This window comes from Monoraphidium neglectum, assembly GCF_000611645.1.
Source record: "Monoraphidium neglectum strain SAG 48.87 unplaced genomic scaffold scaffold00289, whole genome shotgun sequence".
In the NCBI taxonomy this organism is placed as follows: Eukaryota; Viridiplantae; Chlorophyta; class Chlorophyceae; order Sphaeropleales; family Selenastraceae; genus Monoraphidium; species Monoraphidium neglectum.
The window spans coordinates 11,673-31,965 of NW_014013339.1; the positions used below are offsets into that span (position 1 = coordinate 11,673).

The 20,293-nt window shown below is 64.3% G+C and overlaps 5 protein-coding genes across 5 annotated transcripts in view; 1 reads left to right on the forward strand and 4 right to left on the reverse strand.

Annotated features, from left to right (window-relative positions):
* MNEG_2533 (Dynein-1-beta heavy chain, flagellar inner armI1 complex) overlaps nucleotides 1-6,629 on the reverse strand; it is a gene marked incomplete at both ends in the record, with an annotated part of 18,276 nt that extends 11,647 nt beyond the window's left edge. Inside the window, 9 exons of the mRNA XM_014048986.1 lie at nucleotides 408-2,002; nucleotides 2,299-2,409; nucleotides 2,664-2,723; nucleotides 4,089-4,193; nucleotides 4,451-4,630; nucleotides 4,984-5,148; nucleotides 5,359-5,492; nucleotides 5,651-5,954; nucleotides 6,558-6,629. Coding sequence (XP_013904440.1) covers nucleotides 408-2,002; nucleotides 2,299-2,409; nucleotides 2,664-2,723; nucleotides 4,089-4,193; nucleotides 4,451-4,630; nucleotides 4,984-5,148; nucleotides 5,359-5,492; nucleotides 5,651-5,954; nucleotides 6,558-6,629 — 2,726 coding nt within the window. The remainder of the gene's footprint in view (nucleotides 1-407; nucleotides 2,003-2,298; nucleotides 2,410-2,663; nucleotides 2,724-4,088; nucleotides 4,194-4,450; nucleotides 4,631-4,983; nucleotides 5,149-5,358; nucleotides 5,493-5,650; nucleotides 5,955-6,557) is intronic.
* A 1,537-nt stretch (nucleotides 6,630-8,166) lies between these two features.
* Nucleotides 8,167-10,133, reverse strand: MNEG_2534 (hypothetical protein; the record flags this gene model as incomplete). Its single annotated transcript, XM_014048987.1, has 6 exons — nucleotides 8,167-8,238; nucleotides 8,513-8,601; nucleotides 8,942-9,016; nucleotides 9,265-9,349; nucleotides 9,584-9,661; nucleotides 10,014-10,133. 6 exons carry the CDS (start codon nucleotides 10,131-10,133, stop codon nucleotides 8,167-8,169), a joined length of 519 nt encoding a protein of 172 aa, XP_013904441.1.
* A 1,151-nt stretch (nucleotides 10,134-11,284) lies between these two features.
* MNEG_2535 (hypothetical protein) lies at nucleotides 11,285-12,855 on the forward strand (the record flags this gene model as incomplete). The annotated part of the gene is made up of 4 exons (XM_014048988.1): nucleotides 11,285-11,449; nucleotides 11,574-11,735; nucleotides 12,080-12,370; nucleotides 12,700-12,855. 4 exons carry the CDS (start codon nucleotides 11,285-11,287, stop codon nucleotides 12,853-12,855), a joined length of 774 nt encoding a protein of 257 aa, XP_013904442.1.
* A 2,282-nt stretch (nucleotides 12,856-15,137) lies between these two features.
* Nucleotides 15,138-16,761, reverse strand: MNEG_2536 (hypothetical protein; the record flags this gene model as incomplete). Its single annotated transcript, XM_014048989.1, has 5 exons — nucleotides 15,138-15,449; nucleotides 15,671-15,805; nucleotides 16,126-16,246; nucleotides 16,481-16,515; nucleotides 16,756-16,761. The coding sequence occupies 5 exons, from the start codon at nucleotides 16,759-16,761 to the stop codon at nucleotides 15,138-15,140; spliced, it is 609 nt and encodes a 202-aa protein (XP_013904443.1).
* A 1,867-nt stretch (nucleotides 16,762-18,628) lies between these two features.
* MNEG_2537 (hypothetical protein) lies at nucleotides 18,629-18,994 on the reverse strand (the record flags this gene model as incomplete). The annotated part of the gene is made up of 1 exon (XM_014048990.1): nucleotides 18,629-18,994. The coding sequence occupies one exon, from the start codon at nucleotides 18,992-18,994 to the stop codon at nucleotides 18,629-18,631; it is 366 nt and encodes a 121-aa protein (XP_013904444.1).
* Nucleotides 18,995-20,293: the final 1,299 nt, after the last annotated feature.

Genomic DNA, 20,293 nt, shown 5'->3' on the forward strand with positions numbered 1-20,293 from the left:
GGGGGGGGGGGGGGGCAGGCGGGAAGAGGCGTGCCGGGAGTGTCGGGTGATCGGTGGCCGCCAGCAGCCGGCGATGCTCCTCATGAGAACTGCTTTCATCAGCGAAGCCACCCTGCTCTGGTCGTGCACCCGCTACCCTTGCCAAGTGCGCCCCTCGGCCAGGGTGCAAGAAGGTGCAAGTTGCGCCCCAGGGCGGCAGGCCTGACCTCACCTTGCGCCCCACACCGCATGTGCCCCATAACCCATGCGCCATGCCCCATCCCACTAGCCCCTTCCCCAAAGCCTCCAGCCACGATCACGTCCCCCCGTCACGCCATGAGTGCCCAAACCATCCAAACCCTTGCATTGCCGCCCTCCCTTCACGCCATGACCACCCCCCCAAAAAAAACCATAGCCGTTGCGCCCACCGCAGCCCCTTGGCATCCAGGATGTCGTAATCCAGCCGCCGCAGCCCCGCCAGCAGCCCCTGGAACGACGCCGCAATGGCGCCGACGCTCTTCTCCATCTCAGCGCCCCGCGCGCCGCCAAACACCGGCAGCACCAGCCCCCGGCCGACCGCCGCCGCAGCAGACTCCGGCGCCGCCGCCGCGCTGCCGCCGCCGCCGGCGTCCCGGTCGGGCGCGCCCTCCGCCGCGCCGGCGGCCTGGTCGGCGCCGGCCGCGGCCGAGGGGGGCGCGGCCACAGGGACGAACTGCAGCTGCGCCTCGCAGACCTCTGACAGGTTGCGGCAGCGCTGCAGGAACGCCTCCACCACGGGGAATACAGGCGTCACATCGATGTCGTCCCAGCTCCGCGCCGCCGGCAGCGCGCGCGAGACGGCGGCGGCCGTCCGGTCGTAGCAGCCCCGCACCGCCTCGCACGCCGCGATGCACTCGGCGAGCGCCGCGACCGCCGCCCGCACGCCCGCCTCGCCGCGGGCCACGAGCGGGCTGCACGCGCGGACGGCGGCGGCGCAGCGCGCAACGACCTCCGCGGCGATGCGGCGCAGCAGGCCGACCAGGCGCGCGGGCGTGTTGTAGTGGCCGCTCAGCGACCAGACGATGCGCACGCAGCTCAGCACCCGCGGCAGCAGCGCCGGCACCTGCGCCGGCGCCGCCGCCACGAGCTCGGCGCAGGGCGCCTCGAGGCAGGAGAGAAACTTCACATTGTCGCGCGCCGCCTCGGCCTCGCGCGCGATCGCGCCGCGCTGCGCCTCGAAATCGGCCAGGTAGCCGCTGCCGCAGGCGACCAGGACGGCCGCCACGTCCCGCACCTCCCTGGAGGCCAGCTGCGCGTCCAAGCCGCCCAGGTCATCCACGCGCTGCCGCCAGAACGCGATTTCCGCCAGGGGCCCGCCGTTCCCGGGGCCGCCGCCACCGCCGCCGTCCCCGCCGAGGGGCCCGCCGGCCGCGGCGTCGAGCTGCTCCGCCTTCCGCAGCGCACCCCGCACCTGGCGCGTCCAGTGGATCACCGTCGTCTCCAGGCGCTGAGTCAGCGCGCGGTCGCGCGCGGCCTCGCCGGGCGGGCGGCCCGCGAGGCCGTCGCCGGCGGGGATGTACAGGACCGTGCGGCCGCCGGCGGCATGGACGGCCTCTGTCAGGCTGGCCAAGAAGCGGTGGGTCGTGGACAGGAACTCGCGCCGCGCGCTCTCCGGCCACCGCCCGTCCGGCGCAGACAGCTGCGGCAGAAACACCCCGCTCAGCAGCTGCAGCAGCGCCGCCTGCGGGCCCGCAGGCAGCGCCGCCCGTCCCGCGCCCGGCCCCGCCGCTGCACCGCCGGCGTCCCTGCCAGCGGCAGCACCGCCGCCGTTCGCCGCGACCGCGGTGTCGGCGTCCGCCGCGGGCCCCGCCATCGCGGCCCGCAGCAGGCCAAAGTGGACGCATGTGTCCACGTTGGCACGCGTCACGAAGCGGCCGCCGTCCTTCACAAAGTATGCGGCGCGGTGGAAGGCCTTGGGCGCCTCCGCTGTCAGGCTGAACCCGGTGTCCTGGGGCCTCCACACGACCGCGAACATGCGGTTGGACTGCGGCGATCGGCGGCGTGGCAGTGTCTTAACAAGAAATTATGTTTAGATAGCTTGCCATGCAAGTGCATCCTCGGGTGCATCCTCGGGTGTGTGCTGTATCACATCATGCCTGCAGGCAAGGTGTAAACCATCTTGCAACATGCTTAGCCATGCAGCCTGCATGGACTGCCACACTTGACAAGCCGCGAGCGGCCCAACACCTGCCTTCGTCTGCGATTCCACCACCACCCCTCTAGACAAAGCACCCTTGCTTAACACTGACAGTGCTCTGCCCCTGTGGGCATTGGCCGCACCTTAAGGCTTGTGAAAAAGGCGGACACCTGCGGTAGGTGGGTTGCATCGTCCCATGCGGCCTCCAGCCACTCCCGCTGCTCCGACGCACCGGCCCCCCCGAGCGGGCACGCCTGCATGGGCAGCCGGCGGGAGCCCGCAGGCCGCAGAGCGGTGAGCGCGCGAACCTGGCATGGTGCTCGCTGCTTGTGGCGTCTGCATGCATTGTAGGGATTGCATGCATGCTGATGCCGGCACCCTGCGCGGCCGCAAGCTTCGCCCTCCAGCCGCAACAGGCCCTGTTAGGCTGCGCTGCTCGTCTCAAGCGTCACTGCGATGACCGTGCGCAGATCACGTCCTTGAGATCCACATGCTTATCCACACTTACAAGCTGCAGCTTGGCACGTAGCCACGCCAGGCAGGCTTCGTCCACGGGGGCATTGGCGCGCTGTACATATGGGTCGCAAGTGCAGGCGTGGCGGCGGCAGGTGGCACATGCAGGTGTGCACATTAGCAGCGGCGTTTTGGCGCTGGTTGCAAGCGGCCATGGTTGAGTAGTTTAGCCAGACCTCACCTCGAGATCGACTTCATGAGTATCGGCAGCGGCCCGCACATCTGTTTCAGCGCGCATGGCGCCAGGCCAGCCTCAAATGACAAAGACGATGAGTGCAGATCACCGGCTGACTCTAACCCGGCAATCTAGCTATTCATGGCAATCGAAATTTCATTCATAACATATGCATACTTCCGCAGGTCTTGCGATATTGGGCAATTGAGATCGCCGCGTGCAGGAGCGCGGCCCAACGTTTGAAAATGCCGTATGAATGAACATAACCAGAAACCAATGAAGATCATATGCCGCATGAATTCGACACAGCCACCGTGCAGATGACGGCCGGTGTGAAGTGACTCCCATCCCGCATGTTTGACCTGGTTGGACCTACGGTATGCCATAATCATATGCAAGCCAGAGCTCTGGCCGGCCAGCACTTATTGCGAGGTCAACAATTGGTTTCCTTGGACCTGCCTTGCACCTCTGCATGAATTCTGCAGTCGCATGCTTGCCACATCCATCAGATTCTTAGGTGCCACAGTGCAGCACATGGCAACATGCGCAGAGAGCTGCGGCCATACTTCTGTCCACATGCTGGCTCTCCACACGTGTCTGCCCCGCGAGGTTGTTCAACCCATGAGAACGGTTCTTTAGTCAATATGCTTACATGTGCTGCAAAGTGCTCATCCTCCCATCCCGTTGGCCTTTTTGACCATCGCGGTGATACTGGGGTCAGCAAAGCTGCCCCTGCTGCTGGTTGACACTGGGTGCACCCCAAAAATGTCAAAGCTCCCCACGCTCCAGACAAAGACACCTGCAATGGTCATGCAAAGATTTGTGGGCCCCTCGAATGGTTGCTGTGATGCACAAGCGTGCTCGACGCCAAACAACGCGTGATACAAAGCACCGGCTGCCAACGTGGCGGGGAGCAGCGGCGCCATCTACGTGGCTGCTGATAAGCTCACCGTCTAGTTTGTATTGCTGGCCTGCAGGTCGCAGCATAAAGTCCAGTGTGGCCTTGTAGAACTCTCTCCTGCTCGGGATCAGCGTGGCGTGAACTTTTTCCCCAAGCCTTGTGTATCAGTTATCCGTGGCTGGGATCTAAGCAGACATTTCAGCCCTCTCTTTCCAAGGATGCATGTGCAGGCCACTTTGCAGCACACCGGGCCTGTAGCCAACCCTACCATGCATCAGACATCGGCCCAACGTATTGGCAGCGGACCTGTATGCATTGAAGTCGCTGCGCTGCCACGGGTCCACCTCCCTGCTGTACGCGCCCGGCCAGTTTCCCGAAAAGGGGTACCTGCTGACTGTCGCCAGGTCTGGGGCTGGCAGGGTGTTATACTTGAGGACACCGCCCAGGCCCTGAAAGGGGGTTAAATACAAATTTGGGGGCGCTTGGAGGGGCAGGTTTATGAAGGGCTTTCAAATACATGGGGCACTGCTGAACTGTGTGCGTGGTTGCTGCCGCTGGGACTGTACTGGATAGTGCACATGCAGGAATGCAGGAGGCGTGCAAGGTCATTGCAGGCCAACTGTGCTGGCACACAAGCAACTGCCTGTGCTGGATGCAACCTGCCTGCCAAAAGCAGGCAATGGTGTGTAGGATGGCAGGACCGCACCTGTTCCACGTACACCACAGGCTTGCCCTTCATCAAATCCTTGAGACTGATTTTAAAGAACCCGAGCTCATACGCAAGTGTCTGCAGTGGGATCTCCATGGCAGGCCAGGACAGGCCCTTGAGGGGGTAGCCAGAGCCGTAGCCGCTGACGCCGATGAAATCATTGGCATACAGTAGCTCCTGTAGGCGTGGTGTGTGCGTTTGCATGCAGGTGTGTGCGTGTGTGCGCGCGCAGATGAACATGTGCATGCAAGTGCGCGTGCAAGTGTGCGTGTGCGTGCACATGCGTGTGTGCATGTGTGGTTGTGTGCGTGCATGCGTGTGGGGTTTTGAAGGCAAGGATGGTAACATGGCACAGCTGCATCACTGGCCCAAATAATCAAGGTTGCTGCTCGTTTTGGATCTATTCCACTTAGCGGGCGTCCAGCCGAGCTGGGCGCGCCAGACCTGGTACCACAGGGCTCCCCGGGCATCTTGGATGCGCACCGAAAACCGCCTGCCCTTGACAAGGCAGCACAAGATCTTCGCCGCACCTTGAAGGGCTCTACAAAGGGCTGCGTGTACTGCTGGACCTTCTTGAACTCTGACGCAAACGACGTGTTGTACCTGAGGGGGTCGAACGACCCTGGGATGGGGTCTTGCGCCGCCACGCAGCCGCAGACCATCTGCCAGTTGATCGCTGTCGCGACTTTGACATCCTGGTGTGAAAGGACATCCAAGCACAAGTGGAAGGACATTGCACGGCCACAGCACAGTGATGCCACGCAATTGTCGTGCCGTGACCTCGTGCAGCCAGCTAGGCAGCCAGGCAACAGTCCCCGTTCAGGCAATGGGTGCAGCCGTCTCACCGGCGTCACTTGTGTCACTTGCACGAGTGACAGCTACATCCAATGTGCACCTTCGCTCACCTGCCATTTCCCCTTTTTCAGGTCTGCCCTTGTCTCTGCCAGCAAGCCCTTCCATTCATCAGCGGCCACAAAGTTGCTGAGGCCCATCTCCCCAGAGACACTGAACCACACCGCCACAGACGCGTGGGAGGGCACTGTGCAGAGGCGGAAGGGCGGCGAGGCGGCATGCAGCTAAGCACTTGCTTGGTGAGGAGCCGAGCTGTGTCCAAGGCAAAACACAAGCAGAGTGCAGGCGTCGTCGCCAGTTGCCACAGTTCCTTGCGCTCGCCCCCACTTGAAGCCAGATGCGCACCTGCATTGAGCGCTTGGACAACCGGCGTCACCATGACATCAGCGTAGCTCAGCTTTGCCTGCCCCACCTTCTGCCGCGGCCCAAACGCCAGCAGGTTGCGCCAGGTGGTCGGGCGCTGCAGCACCGGGTGCAGCGGGTCCACGTGGCCTAAAACATGGATCAGTTTGAAGCCCTGCGACACGGCGAAGGCGAAGCAGGCCTGCAGGCCCCGGCGCCAGCGCGCGACCACGTCTGGGCTCGCAGGGAGGAGCTTGCCCTGCTGATCCTTGATGGTCCAGGAATCAATGTTGTCCTTGTCTACGGCCTGGGGTTGCGATTGTACGACGATACGGGCCTCATCGTTTTTTGCTTGGGGTGCGCGCGTGGATGGCGTCAGCCCTCTGCAGCAGCATCGCCCAGTGGAAGGGCAGTACGATGGCACCCGCATGCATGGCAGGCTAGTCCAATGTGCGTTCCTTGATCTCTGTCAGATGAACGCGAGGTCGCAAGAGAAGTCAAGCCAAGTTGCACTTAGCTCCTGACAAACGCACCAATGGAAAAACGGCAAGAGCAAAAGATACTGCGTCGCTGAACTGCCGGGCCCGCTGAACTGTGTACTGGCAAACTGGCAACTGGGAGCCTGGCACGCTGCCCTCCAGATCGCCAAAGCCGTTGACCATGACTGTGGCGCCGAGCTGCTTGCGTCTGGGGGCAACAAGCATGGTATGGCAGCAAGCGCAGATGCCACTTGGTGTGAGGTTGGCCACGGCCTACGACATCCGCCCTGCTTTGTTTGGGCCATGTGGCATAAGCGGCCCCTTCAAGCATCTTCGGGCCTAGTGGTGTAGCCGATCAAGGTGCTACAAGACTTTCATCTTGCCTTGAGCTATTGAATGCCATCTGCATGCGCCCCATTGTCGCCTCTCACCCCAGGGCCGCCGCAGCCATCGCCCCCAACAAGAGCAGGCGCAGCAGCGTAGTGGCCTCCGAGAGTGCCCATGGTGTAGAGTTAGATCTCATCACAGCGTTACGTGCTTGGTTTGCCACGCACTACGGCCTGCTAAGAGTGTGGACGGGGGGCTTTCTCAAGTTCGATTCTGAGCGGTGATCTCGGCACGCGCGACGGGTGACAGCGATGAATTGCGCCTAGAGTGTGGTGAGGAGTCAATATCAATCGGCGCAATCAACGTCAAAAATCTTCCATCACCTGTGCTCAGTCCCTAACTCCTCAATCGATTACAGTGTCCTTATGCACTGCTGTGTGTCAACTTGCCAGGCACTTTGCTCAGTGGCGTTGCGGGAGGCGGAGCACAGCACTCAGCCACAAAGCAAAAAAAACACGAAAGGCAACATCCCGTTTCATGTGGGATTTGCAGGCCTGCATGATAATAGAATCACTTGGATGGCTTTACACTTCACATGCCCCTCTCCCCGTGACACATGTCAACGGTGCCCCACTCTGCTCCAATCTCCCACATGCGCACCCACGTCCACCTCACGCAGATTGTATCAAACAATAATGCGTATAATGCGACCACCAGTTGTGCGCCTTTGTTATCTCCAACCTTTTGATAGAGATCAGGGGGGCGAGCGCCGCACCTACGGCACCGTTCCGTGGTTAGATTCTGACCAACAGCAACTTGCTGTGCGCTTGCAAGTGTACCACCAGCGCGCCACAATCGAGTACGTCAAGTCCTTGCGCTATGACGCACACTGCTGCTTGTGCTGTGCTGCAGAAGCACATCTTGCCCCTTCAGAATGCGCATGTACCAGCGGCACGCACCGTCATCCCCAGGGGCGCCCCGGCGGCCACCGCGGCGCGCAGCATGTCACCTGCCAGAAGCGGAAGAGGTTACCCCCTTCTCAAAGGAATCACTTCCTGCTTGTCACGCGTCGAATACAGCCATTTGCACCACTGCCACCTCACTGTCAGTGCATGAATGCATGTCCCCGAGTATATCCAGAAACCCTGACACGTTCCTACTGCGAGTGCTGCATTCGATGGTCTCAGCTGCATGATTGTTGCTATATTCAAGTACAGTGGATTGTTGTGATTTTGTTTACGAAAATCTGGCGGTTGCTTGGGTTATGCGCATACATCAAAGGACCCACGTGCGCACTCGTACGTCGACACATCAACTCTTGATTGAAGTCGCTGGTGCCACACACTCCAGCCCTGACGCAGATAACGGCAGCTTTTAAAGCAGAGCAAAACTCCATTTCTCATGGGGCGCTAGCAGCAAAGCGCAGCGTGCGATGGCAATCACGCCGTGGTGCGGGCAACTCTCGACTCAACTGTGACACATGGGGCTTCAGCCAGGGCGCTAGTACAATGGCCGCAGAGGGCATGCGCGAATGAGGACTTCAGGGTCAATGCACCCGAAATCTGAGAGCTGCCACTGAGCCACGCCGAGCTGCGTCAGGACAGCCAGTCCACGGCTGTGCCAAGGGCGGGCCAGCTTATCCCTGCGCGATCAATGGCAACTGGGGAGCAGCTGGGCAGCACGTGCTCAGGGCTGAGGTTGGTTTCCAGGCCTTTAGTAGGGGGGCAGGGGGCGGATCTCCTTCTGGCCCCAGTAGCACAGCTTGCCGCCGACATCCAGGTGGCCCTGCGGCATCAGCAGGCGGGGCCGCCGCAATGTGGCGGTTCGGGGGGCAAGAGCGGGACGCCAGGTCGGTTTGTGCACAGAGGGAGGTGCGCCGCGGCTTCGCAACGCTGGCAGGGACGCGGCGGCTCCCGCCGGCTGCAAGCAAGAGCCTGCCGGCAGCCAGCCGTACGAGCTGAGCATGCTTGGGCGGGGCTGCGCCGCCCGATGCCTGTGGCTTTGAGCAGCGGGTGCGTGTTGCGGTTCGAGTCGCCCAGCCTGAGGCTGCGCCGCCCACCTCGACCTTGACGTCGCCCTTCACGAACGCGTTGGAGGTGACGCAGACGTTGCCGCGGATGAACACGTTGCCCAGCACGATGGCGCTGCCTGCAGTGTGGTGGTCGCGGCAGGGCCGGGTGGCTGGGGTGTGCCGTGTCGTGTGAAACTTTTGGGGCTCAGGCATGCACGCCGCAACGGTTGCCGAGCATGCAAAAGTCAAGAGCACAACGCAGGCAGTGGTGGCGCAGCCCCCATGCTTGCCAACGATGGGAGTGGGTTGCTCAGCAGCGCTCCACGTGCGTGTGCATGCACACGCAAGACGCCCCTTGTTTGGGGCGCGCTGAGCCCTGATTGCAAACGTGGCATTAGAACTCCATTCCCCACTTCGCCCCCCTGCCACCCTCGCACGTGCTCATCCTACCCCCACCCACAAGAAATGAAAACGCACCCGTGATGCAAGTGCCGTTGACTGTCTGACCGTCCTCCCCGTCAATGATCACGTCGCCAAAGATCAGCGTATTGCCTGCAGCAGGGGGCAAAATGGCTCGATGTGTGGAGATCATGCAAGGAAACCACTGGCGCAGTCCAAGGCGGCACGCATGTGGGACTCGGCGGATCACGGTCGCTGCGGGCACACGTTTGGCCAAACGAACTTCTCCATACGCACACACCATTGGAGGTGAGCAGCGCGTGTTGGGCACGGGCAAGGGTGCAAATGCCGGGCGCAACAGTGCTTGTGATTGCAGAGCGTGTGTGCGTGCTTGCTTGCACCTGTGATGCAGGTGCCGCCCGCCGTGATGCGGACATCCCCCAGGACCGCGATGTCCGAGGTTATGCACACACCCTGGCCGTCAATCTGAGGTTCAGTGAGCCCCGGGGGCAGGAGGCGTTGTGACACACAGCAACAAAGGGTCGTCGACAACAGAGGTCGGATTCGCAGGCAGCCAGGGGGTGAAGCTGTTTGCAAAGCACGTCAGAAGCCTCGCGTTGGAGGGTAGCGGCTGGCGGCTGGCATTGTGGGACGCACGCAGGCGATGCTGCGGCAAGTTTTGACGGTTCTTGGGTTCGGTAGTCTTCGACAGCTGCGCACCGTGACGTCTTCGGGAATGACCTTAGCGTACTGCTTGCTGATGGCTTCCGGGACGTCGAACCTCTTCTTCTTGCCATCCTGATGGGCACCGAGGCATGGACGAGGTTGACGAGGTGGTGTTGGCGGAGCAACGCTGCTAGCATCGCCGAGGTGGTTAGGGTTGCAGCTTGGCCTCTCGTTGAGCGCCGGCCGAGCGCGCCCAGCGCGCATAACATGGCTTGATGCCCTAGAAGCTAAGCTGCCAAGGCGTGGCAGAGCAAGCAGCTTGATCCAGCGCAGATGCTCCCGCCCATTGACAGGGGCGAGAATCGGCCAAGTGCATTGCTGCGGTACCCATGTCTGGTGCACGCCGTGCAGGCAGCAGGGTGCAGTGACTTTGCAAACAACAACTTAATCAATTGGTGAGGGGCCGGGTGAATTTATTTCACACCTTCGAGATGACCTGGATGGTGGCCAGCGCAGCGAAGTCCTCGAAAGAAACCACCTGCTCCTCGACGGGCTGCGAGCCACGGAAGCAGCAAAGCAGCCGGCGGATGAAATTCAGCGCCATTGCGACGGTGACCTGGTGGGTAGCAGTCGTGCTGATCTGTCACAAATTGAGATCTCGCGGGACAAGGTTGGCTTGTCTCTGTAGCGCTGCAAGTTCACAGTTGATACCACAATATGCCAGCACCGCACATGTATGATACATCCGGCCCGAGTCAGTTTGGCAGGCGGCGCCTCAGCCAATAGTGTGCATACTCTGGTGTGCGGCCGCCAGGATCCGGTGTTCAGCAGCCGCCAGCACATCCATTGGGCTTTGTTTTGCCATCCACTGTTGCCAGCAACTTGAGGAGGGCGACGCAGCACAGTTGCGGGCCGTCCACACTATTTCGCAGCGCGCGCCACGCTGGCAGCCCCGGGAATGGAGATGCAGCTGCGCTCGCTCTTTCTGCTGCTGGCCGCCTGCTGGGCCACGTGTGCCCTAGGCGCACAGCAGCAGCTGAAAGAAAACCAGAGGGCCTGCGTGGAAGGCGTGCCTGGCCCGGTGCGGAGTAGACGGGGGGCCCGGGGTAGCACTGGGTGCCCCAAGTTCGCAATGCGGGGGCGGGGGTGTCAAATTAAAGTGCGCCGCGCAGGCTGCTGTGGCAGCTGCGCGCGCGCAACGGGAGTAGCCGCCGTATTGGCAAGGGGCCGACGCGGCTGCGCGTGCCGAAGGCATCTGGCCGGGCCAGCCGAACGCAGCGTGCCTGTGCACCAAGCCGGGCCACAACCACAGCAGAGCCGGGGCCGCGCCCAAACTCAGCCGCCGTGTCCATCAACCGCTTACAAAACATGATGCACTGAATGTTCCACTGGTCTGGTGGAAACGGCCTCCAAATTCCAGGTGGCCAAGCTGAAGGTCCGCGCGCGGGGCCAGACGGCGATCAGCTACACGTGGTATGCCCCCAGGGGCGACAGGCGCCGCGGCGAGTGAGTGCGCGGGCCCCGTCGGGAGGAAGGCGCGGGGAGGGAGGGAGGGAGGGAGGCGGCGCGGCACGCTGTTGTTTGGTGCACAGGGTGCTGCATGCGGCTGCGGCGACGCGCGGCGCAGCCAGCTGGGGAACGGGGTCCGCTCTGAGGCTCAAGCCCACATTTGTGGCCCCCAGGGCGGCTGCCTGCAGCGCGGGGCAGCGGCAGCTGTCGTCTAGTGTTTACCTTATCGAAGGCATCATCTGGGCCATGGCAATTGTATATCATAATTCTTACCCCTGCATGCACGACGGGACCCCCCGCAGCACCTGCATTGATTACTACGAGAGGTCTGTCGTGGAGGCCGGCGCGTCCGAGGCGGTGCACGCGACCTCGGAGCCGCTTACGCCCAGCGAGCGCGACTCTCAATTCCTGGTGGGCTGGCGGCTGGCGGGGGGGGCTGCCAGCTAGTGGGTGTGGGAGGGGACGAAAGCCGGCCCAGGCGGCCGGTCGAAGGCTGCACGGTTTGTGGGTGCTGGGCGTGGCTTGGCGCCGCCAGAAGGGGGCGGCCCGCGCCCTGCCCGAGCCAGGGCATCAGCGGCGGCGGCGCCGGCGGCCGGGCGCCAGCGTCTTTGTGGGGCTTGAGGATGGCAGGCGGCGCGTGGTTGGAAACGCCCGGCGTGCGCTGTGCCCTGCAGCCGCCGGCGGGGGTGATGAGGAGGTCTGTCTACTGGCCAACACTGGCGCGGCTCTCCCAACGCCGCTGCAAGAGATCGATGCGAAAGCGACGCGCGTTCGCTGCCGTGCCGCTGCACGGTGATCTGCACATCTGGAGCTTTAGAAGCGCATGCATGTGGTCCAATTGGAATGCAAACTTTGTTTTTGGCCCGCGGCAACTGCGGAGCAAACCCAAAACGCGTCTACTACTTGCGCCTCTCCCGGCACTCTCATCGCGCAGCCCCGCACGCACACCTTCCCTCCATAATGATACCACGTGCCAAGAGCATGCACTCACTCCAGCACGACCGTCCGGGCTGTTTGGACTGTCTGGACTGCTCATTGCAGGAGGGCTGGGAGGACCTGAAGCCGGCCACCAACTACCGCGTCACAGTCCGCGCCATCAACGCCAAGTACGGCCCCGGCCCCGCGACCACCCAGCCCGTCCGCACCCGCGGCAACCACGACGACAGCCACCCGCCGGGCGCGGTGCTGGACTTTGACGTGTCGCAGTCCGGGACGAGCCTGGTGGTGGCGTGGAGCCCGCCGCAGTCCGGGGGGTGGGCGAGCAGCTACGAGGTTCTTGTGGCGGACTCGAACGGGCGGCGGCTGTTTGACAACACGGTGGAGGAATCCAAGGTGGGTGGGGTGAGAGTGGACATGTGTGCGTGCGTGCGTGTGAGTGTGGCTTGTGTACGTGCACGCTATCTTGTGTGTTTGACAGGGGTTGTGTGGATTGTGTGGTTGCGGGGATGTTGGAGCATGCGAGCATTTGCCTCATACGCCCACTCTGTGCATAGGATGAGAGGCAGAGCGCCATTCAGACACCATTGTGAGTTTGTGTGCCGCCGACGGTTGAATTGCTTCATATGTCCAGCACTAGCCCCCCACAGACTGAATCACACCCTTCCCCCCCTCACCACCCGCGCCTGCACACCAACCTGCGCCCGTTTACCCCAACCACCCAGGTGGTGGTCACCAGCGGCGTGCGCGCCGCAACGCGCTACGAAATCCTGGTGGCGGCCGTCAACCACGCCGGCCGCGGCCCCATGAGCCGCGTCTACTTCACCACCGCCGCCGCCGCCGCCGCTGCTGCGCCGGCGCCGGCCGTTGCCCAGGAGTGACGCCAGGGTCTGGCTGGCGGCGTCGCAGGCGCGGCGCCGGCAGGATGGTGCCGCGGGCGCGTGCGCCGCTGGGAGCGTGGGGCCGCTTCATGTTGGTTGCCGCCGCCATTTTTTTCTGAGGTTTGTCCTGGTCCAGCCACAAGGCTGCCTCCCCGAGTTTGAGCCAGCTGCAGCGTGGGACAGGTTGCCAGTGGTAAGTGGGCGGCGCAGCGTGTGGCGCTGGGCCGCGCAGAGCAGCGCCGTGCTCAAGCGCACGCAACGTGCCGCGCCGGCCGCTGCGGCCGCGCTGGCACGCCAGCCGCTGCGTGGCAACGGGCGGCGCCGCGTCCCCCCGCTGAAGGTCAGCGAACGGGACCCCTGGCCGGCGTGGTCAACGCCTGCCATCAGGTCTGCTCTTTTGCACAGCTTCGTCTCTTTGGTGCCCGTTCTGCCGCCAGCCCAAGTGCTGGCTGCTTTGGGGGCCCCTCCTTCGACAACTGCCGCGCCAACCCTCTCGGCGCGAGTTCACTTATGGTAACTTGGGAAAAGATAGAAGGCGTGCTGTCGCAGTGACGCTGGTCGGCCTGGCTCAGCCCCTGGCTTTGGCGGTTTTCTATTGACACCCAGCAGGCCTGGCAAGGGGCAAACATACAGGCAGCCAAGCTCGAGTGCAGTAACACGGCAGTATCTCACTCAAACCTCGGCCCTCAACCGGGCGCGCCTCAGCCGCCACTCAGGACGCGCCTGGCTGGTCCAGCTGTTGGTTAGGCCGCGGTGCAATTGATCGTTGTGTCATGTTACACACCAGCATGGTACACCATTCGTTGCTGGGGCAAGCGGGCGCGAGGCGCCAAAGGCAAGGCAGTGCAAAGGGACGTGTGCGCCACCGCGGGCTGCCTTTACGGCGCCACGCCTTGCGCATCCGTCAGCGTCGAGTGCACGGCCTGCTGTATGATGCTTCTATTGGGTCAAAATGTGAGGTGTTGCGCTGTGTGCTGCTTGCTCGCGGATGCAGGGGGCAGCCCAAAGAGGCAGGACGCTGCCAGGTCGCATCCGGCGCCACCTGCACCGAGGCCGGCTTCGCCCATGTGAAGTGCAAAAAAGCCACACGGATGACGCCTGTCGCCGCCGGATGCAGCATGCGTACTTGGCCAGACGCAGGATTCGTCACTGGGTTGCTGCGCTAGAGCGCTGAGGCGGCTGCGGGCAAGCAAGTGCGTGTCGTGTGGGCGCGGATGAGGCCAGCGCGCTGCGTGTGCTGGGGTGAGTGCATGTCGGCGGAGGCGCGGGAGCCGAGAAGCGGCCCTGCGCGACCCAGATATCGCCAACGCTGTGCGTTGGGCGGGAGCATAACACATGCCGAGCAACCGGATACAAAGGTACACCTGTGGTTGCTGGGTGCGCGTCATTGTTTGGGCGCGTGGGTGGAGGGCGAGCCATGGCGTCAAGGGGCAGTGCAGATCATGGCCGCGGCAAGCCTGGCCCTTCCTCCTCACGTTGGCAAGCAGGGGGCCGGCTGCAGCGGGCGATGGCAAACCGCAATGGGTTGCATCGATTGGCGGCGCTGGATTCGTGCATAAGGGGCGAGCGGAGGGCGGGGTCAGCCGCCGCGGGCGAGCGCGACTGCAGCCGCGGCGCGTCCAGCCGCGCATGGTGTGAAACATGGGGGGGTACATGGCGCAGCTGACGCAGGAAAGCAACAAGCCAAAGAAAACAGAGGGGTTCTTATCCACGTTGCCATGTTGCAGGCACGCTATGACGCAGAGGCTCTGGCGGCGCATCAATAGCGCCGCCGAGGAGCGGTCCAAATATGCCAAAGCCGACGTGCATGCAGGCGCAGGCTGCCTGGCACGACAGCGAGATTCACAAGAGCACGGGTCGGCCGAAGCACAGCCGCCGCGACGGCCGCAGCGGAGCCCAGATGAAGGAGAGGGCGCCGTGGCAGCTGGCGAGCAGTGCATGCCACACAAGCGTTGTATGGGTGGCAGCTCGGGGCCAACCGGGCCGGCAGAGGCGCTAGGGATATTTTCTCCTTGCTATGAGGAGGGCACGGGCTTGCCACAGGCGCCGGGGCTGCCGTGCTGACGTGCCATGGGGTCGCGCCCACAAACTGCCCTTTAGTGCCACCAGATCGCCCAGCAGCACAAGCTGTTGCTGCCGTTTCAGCAACAGCCTGGGGCCCTGTAAGTCTGCAGGGGCGCTGCAGCCACTACCGCTGACTACAGGGGGTGGCGCCGCAGCCCGGCCGCCTCGCAGCACAGAGGGCTGCACCACGGCCGCCGGCCGCCCCGGCCACGCGGCGCTCATGCGGCGCCGCTCGCACAGAGGCCGCCCTCTATCGCCTCAATGACATGATCCATGTCGACGCTCTCCAGGCCAGGGCTGCCAGAGTGGTGGCGACCATTGACGAACTGCAGGTCAATGCAAGACAGGTACCTGTAGCTTCCCAGCAGCTCCGCCCGCGCGGTCGGCCCGCAGTGGCAGAGCTGCGACTCCACGCGGGCCGCGAGCTGGGCGAAGTCGCCAGACATGGAGGGGATCTGGAGGGAAGCTGCCGCCAGCAGGTCTGGCACCAGGGCCTGCTGGTCCAGCTTCCACAGGGCCTTCAAGGCAAGCTGCGGAAAGGCGGAGGCGTTTGGGCTGGTTTAAAAACTGAGTGGAGCAGTAGAACGAGCCAAGCCAGGCAAACCTGCATGCCGTGCTTGCACGAATGGGGGCACCACGCTGGCACGAAGTCGACGCACCCCTGCGCTGGGCCGAAGCGCTCCTGTCCGCAAACCAGGCAGGCAATCGCAAACCAGCAGGGTGCATGCGCACTCAGCGCAGTGCCACCCACCAGCACGGCCTGCATGGCGGGCAGGAACGCAGGGGTGAAGCTGATGTCATCGCCGCCGTTTGCGGCCGCTAGTTCTTGCAGCGCATCTAGCGCCAGGCCAGGCACATCCGCCTCGCGACCGTGGTCCTGGATCATCTGGTGGTGTCGGGGGTGGTGGTGGTGGTGGTGGTGGTGGTGGTGGTGGTGGTGGTGGTGGTGCGCTCAGATGGGGGAGTAAGTGAATGGTTCAGATGGGCCGAGAAGTATTAAGGCTGGTGAAACAAGGGCGACCACCCGCGGGAGGAGCCGAATTGCATGGCTTGTGTGGCCGCACCCGCCGCTACTGAGCTCAGCAGGTGAGCCGGTTCCGGGTTTTCCGCAAGCTGAGGGGTCCCGCCGCCGCGGCTGGGGCGCCCCGCGGCTGGGGCGCCTGCTCGGTCCCCGCTGCCGACGGCCCCCTCTCAGGAGAGCCGCACCAGGTTGCGCAGCAGCATCACGCGCGGCAGCGCCTCGCGGGGCCGCATCTCAACGGCCTGATGCAGCGCGCGCTCGCCGTGCAGCAGCGCCGCCTGCCGCGGGGCGCTGTTAGGAGGGCTCCTGGGGACCGCGGGCGCGGGCGGGGCGAAGCGAGGGGGGGCGGTTGTCAGTGACGTCATTCGGTGCTCGCCACCGCCGCGACGCGCAGACGTATCAGGAATGCAGCCAACGGCGCTGGAATAGAGCAAACGAGGCGCGGGTGCCTGTGCCACATGCGAGGGCGGCGGGCGCCCCAGCGGCTGCACAGGGGCGCGGCTGCCGCGGGGCGCTGCGGCTGGTGTGGGCGGCCCTCACCCTGGCGGCGCCCTGAACGTGTGCTCCTCCGCCAGCTGGCATTTTGAAATGCGGAGTTGGCACAAGCAAGGATGAGGAATGTTGTACACAGGCCTGGCCGCAGTGACGAAGTCACAATCGCGTCGCTCCCGGGGCCGGCAGCAGCGCCGCAGTCCGCTGGGCCCGGCTCGAATTAGCCCCGCCTGGCCTGCTCAGCGGGGCTGACAGCCAGGTGGCGCCATGCACGCGCGCCGCCGCTCCCTTGCTGAGAGGGGTTCGCCACAACCATTTCGCACCTGCATGAGGCTCTGATACACCGCATCGTCGCCAAGCAGCCGCCCCGCCGCCGCATCTCCAGCCCAGCGTGCAGGAGCTGGCCGCTGCCGCCGCTGCTGGGCTGCAGACACTCCGAGCTGCGCCCTGCAGGCTACCCGGCATCTTGTATTATTGTTAATAACCCGTGTGCAGGGGCGATGGGCGAGCGGAGGCATCCTACAAGCTGTACTTGGCGCCCGACGGGTTTGAGACGAGTCTGACAGAGTCACTAAGGCCTTTTGAGAGCGGATTTGAATATGTTGGTGGTGCACTTGACAAAAATGCAAGGCGAGAGTGTAAGAAATCGCCAAAAATTGCGTTCGTCTTGTGTCACTGCATGCTGCCGGGCAGCCGCTGGGCCGCGTGGCGAAGCTGCAGGGCCCTCCGATTGTACGTAAATATCACTAAGATAGGCTTCGGGGAGGTTGGAGTCAAATTTCCATCGCTGCTCGAGCAAACCGCCGCTGCCCACCTGCCTCTGCGCTCTTGCATGAGTGCAGATCGCACTGCTCAGAACTTCGGCGCCGGCTATCCTCGCCATTTCAAACAAGGCGTTTCAGTGCCACAGATCACAAAAATTTGCGTACGGAAGCGCCATGTAGGCAGGGACGAGGCCAAGGTCAAGCACTTTGACCACAAGCATCCATTTCATGACCAGCGAGGACGTGCCAATTGCAGTCAGCCAGAGGTTGGGACAACCGCACTGAGACCCTCATGACCTGAGAAGCTGAGTTACAGGGCCGCCCAACGCACAATGGGCGGCAGGGTGCCCCCACAAGAGGGGCGCGAGGGATGGAGGACGCGGCGCCGCGGGGCAATGGGCGGGGCGCCATGCCTGATCCTCGCCACCGCAAAGGGCAGTAAAGGGAGGAGGGAGGCCGTGCAGCCGAGGGCCGAGAATGGGAGCCCGGGTTTCACAATGCAGGGACCCCGCGAAAGCGGAGCGAGGCATGACTGCCAGGCGCAAGCCAGGAACCATGTGGGCGCGATCGGGGAGCGGCTGGGGTCACCGCGCCATCGGCGCGGTTGGGTGCTTGTTGCTGTGCTGTGCGTTTTCCTGCATGTGCTGGGAGCGTGTGCATTTGGGGATGCCAAGGAGCTTGATCCGGGAGGGGTGCGGTGCCCCCGGTGTTGATAGGAATGGAGGCGACACACCCACGATCTAGGCGGTTCAGAAGGAAAAAGAATCTGGAGTCTCGCTCACCCATCAGGCACAGCCATCATTAAGCCCCGCGCCTGCGTGAAGTCGCCTGGCGTGTGAAGGCACAGACGACACGCAGCCACATTGGGGCAGCCACTGCCGCGGCGAGGCCGGCACCGCTGTCGCAGTCGCCGCCGCCCCTGCCGCCGCCAAACGTAGCAGCGACCGCAGGCGGCGCAGCGACGCGCGTGGGACTGGCGCGCCCGCAAGGGGACAATACGCAGGGGGTGCAATTGTACACTATCATCACCAAGTGCAGCAGCGGCAAGGGCGGACCCTGCCGCATCCAGCATCCGCACCCGCACTCGCACAACCCTGGGCCAAACGAATGGGCGGCCCAAAGACATGCTGCACGACGAGCGCGACAGAGCGCAGTGCCGGGGCCGAGGTGGCCCGACTGATGTTATCTCAAACCAAACTTCCATCAACATGCTCAACACAAGGGTCTCTAGAATCCTCCAGGGTTCGCAAACAGAATCATCGTTTTCCGGCGCTCTCTCTTGCAGCGCATAATTGGGTCACAATCGGGCCGAGGGGCCGACCAGCCAGCCGACCGTACCGCAAGGCCGCCGGCTGCAGGGCCGCACGCGCTACCCCCCGGCAACCAAGGCGCGCCGCCCAGGCCCCATCTCACAACCGCCGGCGGCGGCGCCTCACTGCTGCGGCGGCGGCAGCGCCGGCGGCTGCGGCGGCGGCGCGCCCCAGCCTAGCGGCCCCGTCGCGCGGTCAAATTCGCGCCGCAGCCGCGCGGCGAGCGCCTCAGCCTCGCCCCTCTCCAGCTGCGCATTGACGTCCTCCACCTCCAGCTTCAGGCCGGCTTCCAGCTCGTCCAGCGCCTCCCGCCGCCGCCCGAGCCGCGCGAGGGTACGGCCGACCTGGACCCTGTGGATGAGGCGGCCAGGCGCCAGGTCAGCGGCGGCGCGGAACTCGGCCAGCGCGTCGGGGAAGGTGCCGGGCGCCAGGGACGCGCCGTAGACGATCTTGATCAGCTGCCGCACCGCCCAGTTGATCTGGGCCATCTCGTAATGCCTATCGGGTGGGGGGCGCGGGGCGTGTCGTTTAGAGCGGGTGCAGGGGCGCAAGGTGCAAGGGGCCAAGCCGGGGTCTGGGGATGAACCAGACATGCCCTGGATACTGGATACCCGTCTCCATGCAGCAGCGCGCCAACACAGGGGTCCATTCACGCGAGCCGCGCCAGGCAACACTGCTTCTAGCCTTGAGGCACCCCCCCCCCAGCACATGCGCTGATTTGCACCCAGGCGTATTTAGTACGTGCATGCCAACACACTCCACCCGCTTCCCCCGCAATTCAACAACACAGCGTGCACACGATAGCACGCGCGAGCCGCCCCCACCATCTGCCCATCAGGTGGTGTGCGAGGTCGTTAGAGGGCTCCAGCGCCAGCGCAGTGACAGCGGCCTCGCGCGCCTCCTTGGCCAGGCGCACCTGTTGTGGCCAGGCGGTGGACGGCCGCGGTGAAAAAGGGGGGGAAATGGGGTGAGATTTGCTGCTTGTCAGGCTCGATGCTTGCGACCATTTAAACCAAACGGACAGCTGCGGCAGCGGCCGAGCCGGTGGGCAGCGGGCAGCAGAGGGCGCCCGCCGGTTGTCGGCCAGCAGCGAGGCGCGCAAGTGTTGTGCGGGCGAGCGAGCCGACGGGCGGGGCCGGGCGCACCTTGGTCTTGTTGTCGCTGAACAGCGCGAGGCGCCCCTTGCTGACGCACTCTGCAATGTAGCCGCCAGCAGCCTGCCAGTGGCGCAGAGCGGATCGGATCGTGCAGACCGCCGGCAAGGGATGACACGTGAGCGGGGACTCAACACGATGTAAGGCAGGGCATGGGCCGGGCCACAGGCGCGCGGGGGCGGCCGCCGCCTGGGGGCGCACCGCCGCCGCCTCGCTCCTGCACCCACGGAGCTACTGCCTGTGGGGTGCGCAACTGCACCCGGACCGCTGCCCCCCCATCCCAAAGCACACAGCTCGCTGTCAGTTCTCTGCTCCCCACCTGCGGCGCCAGCGCGACGGCGCGCTCGGCGTACTCGACGGCCTTGGTGTTGGCCTCAACCGCCTGGGCGTCGCCTGCGCCGGGCTCATAGGTGAGGTCGCTCCACTGCTTCGCGACGCGGCAGAGGTATTCCAGGCTGGCCGGCTGCAGCGCCAGGGCGGAGCTGTAGCAGGCGAGCGCCTCCCTCAGGTCAAACGCGCGCTCCGCCGCCGCGCCCTTGGCGACCCACTCACGCGCCCGCTCCGCGGCGCCCCACCCGCCGCCGCCGCGCTCGCCGCCACGCGCGTCGCCAGCGCCGCCGCGCGCGCCGCCGC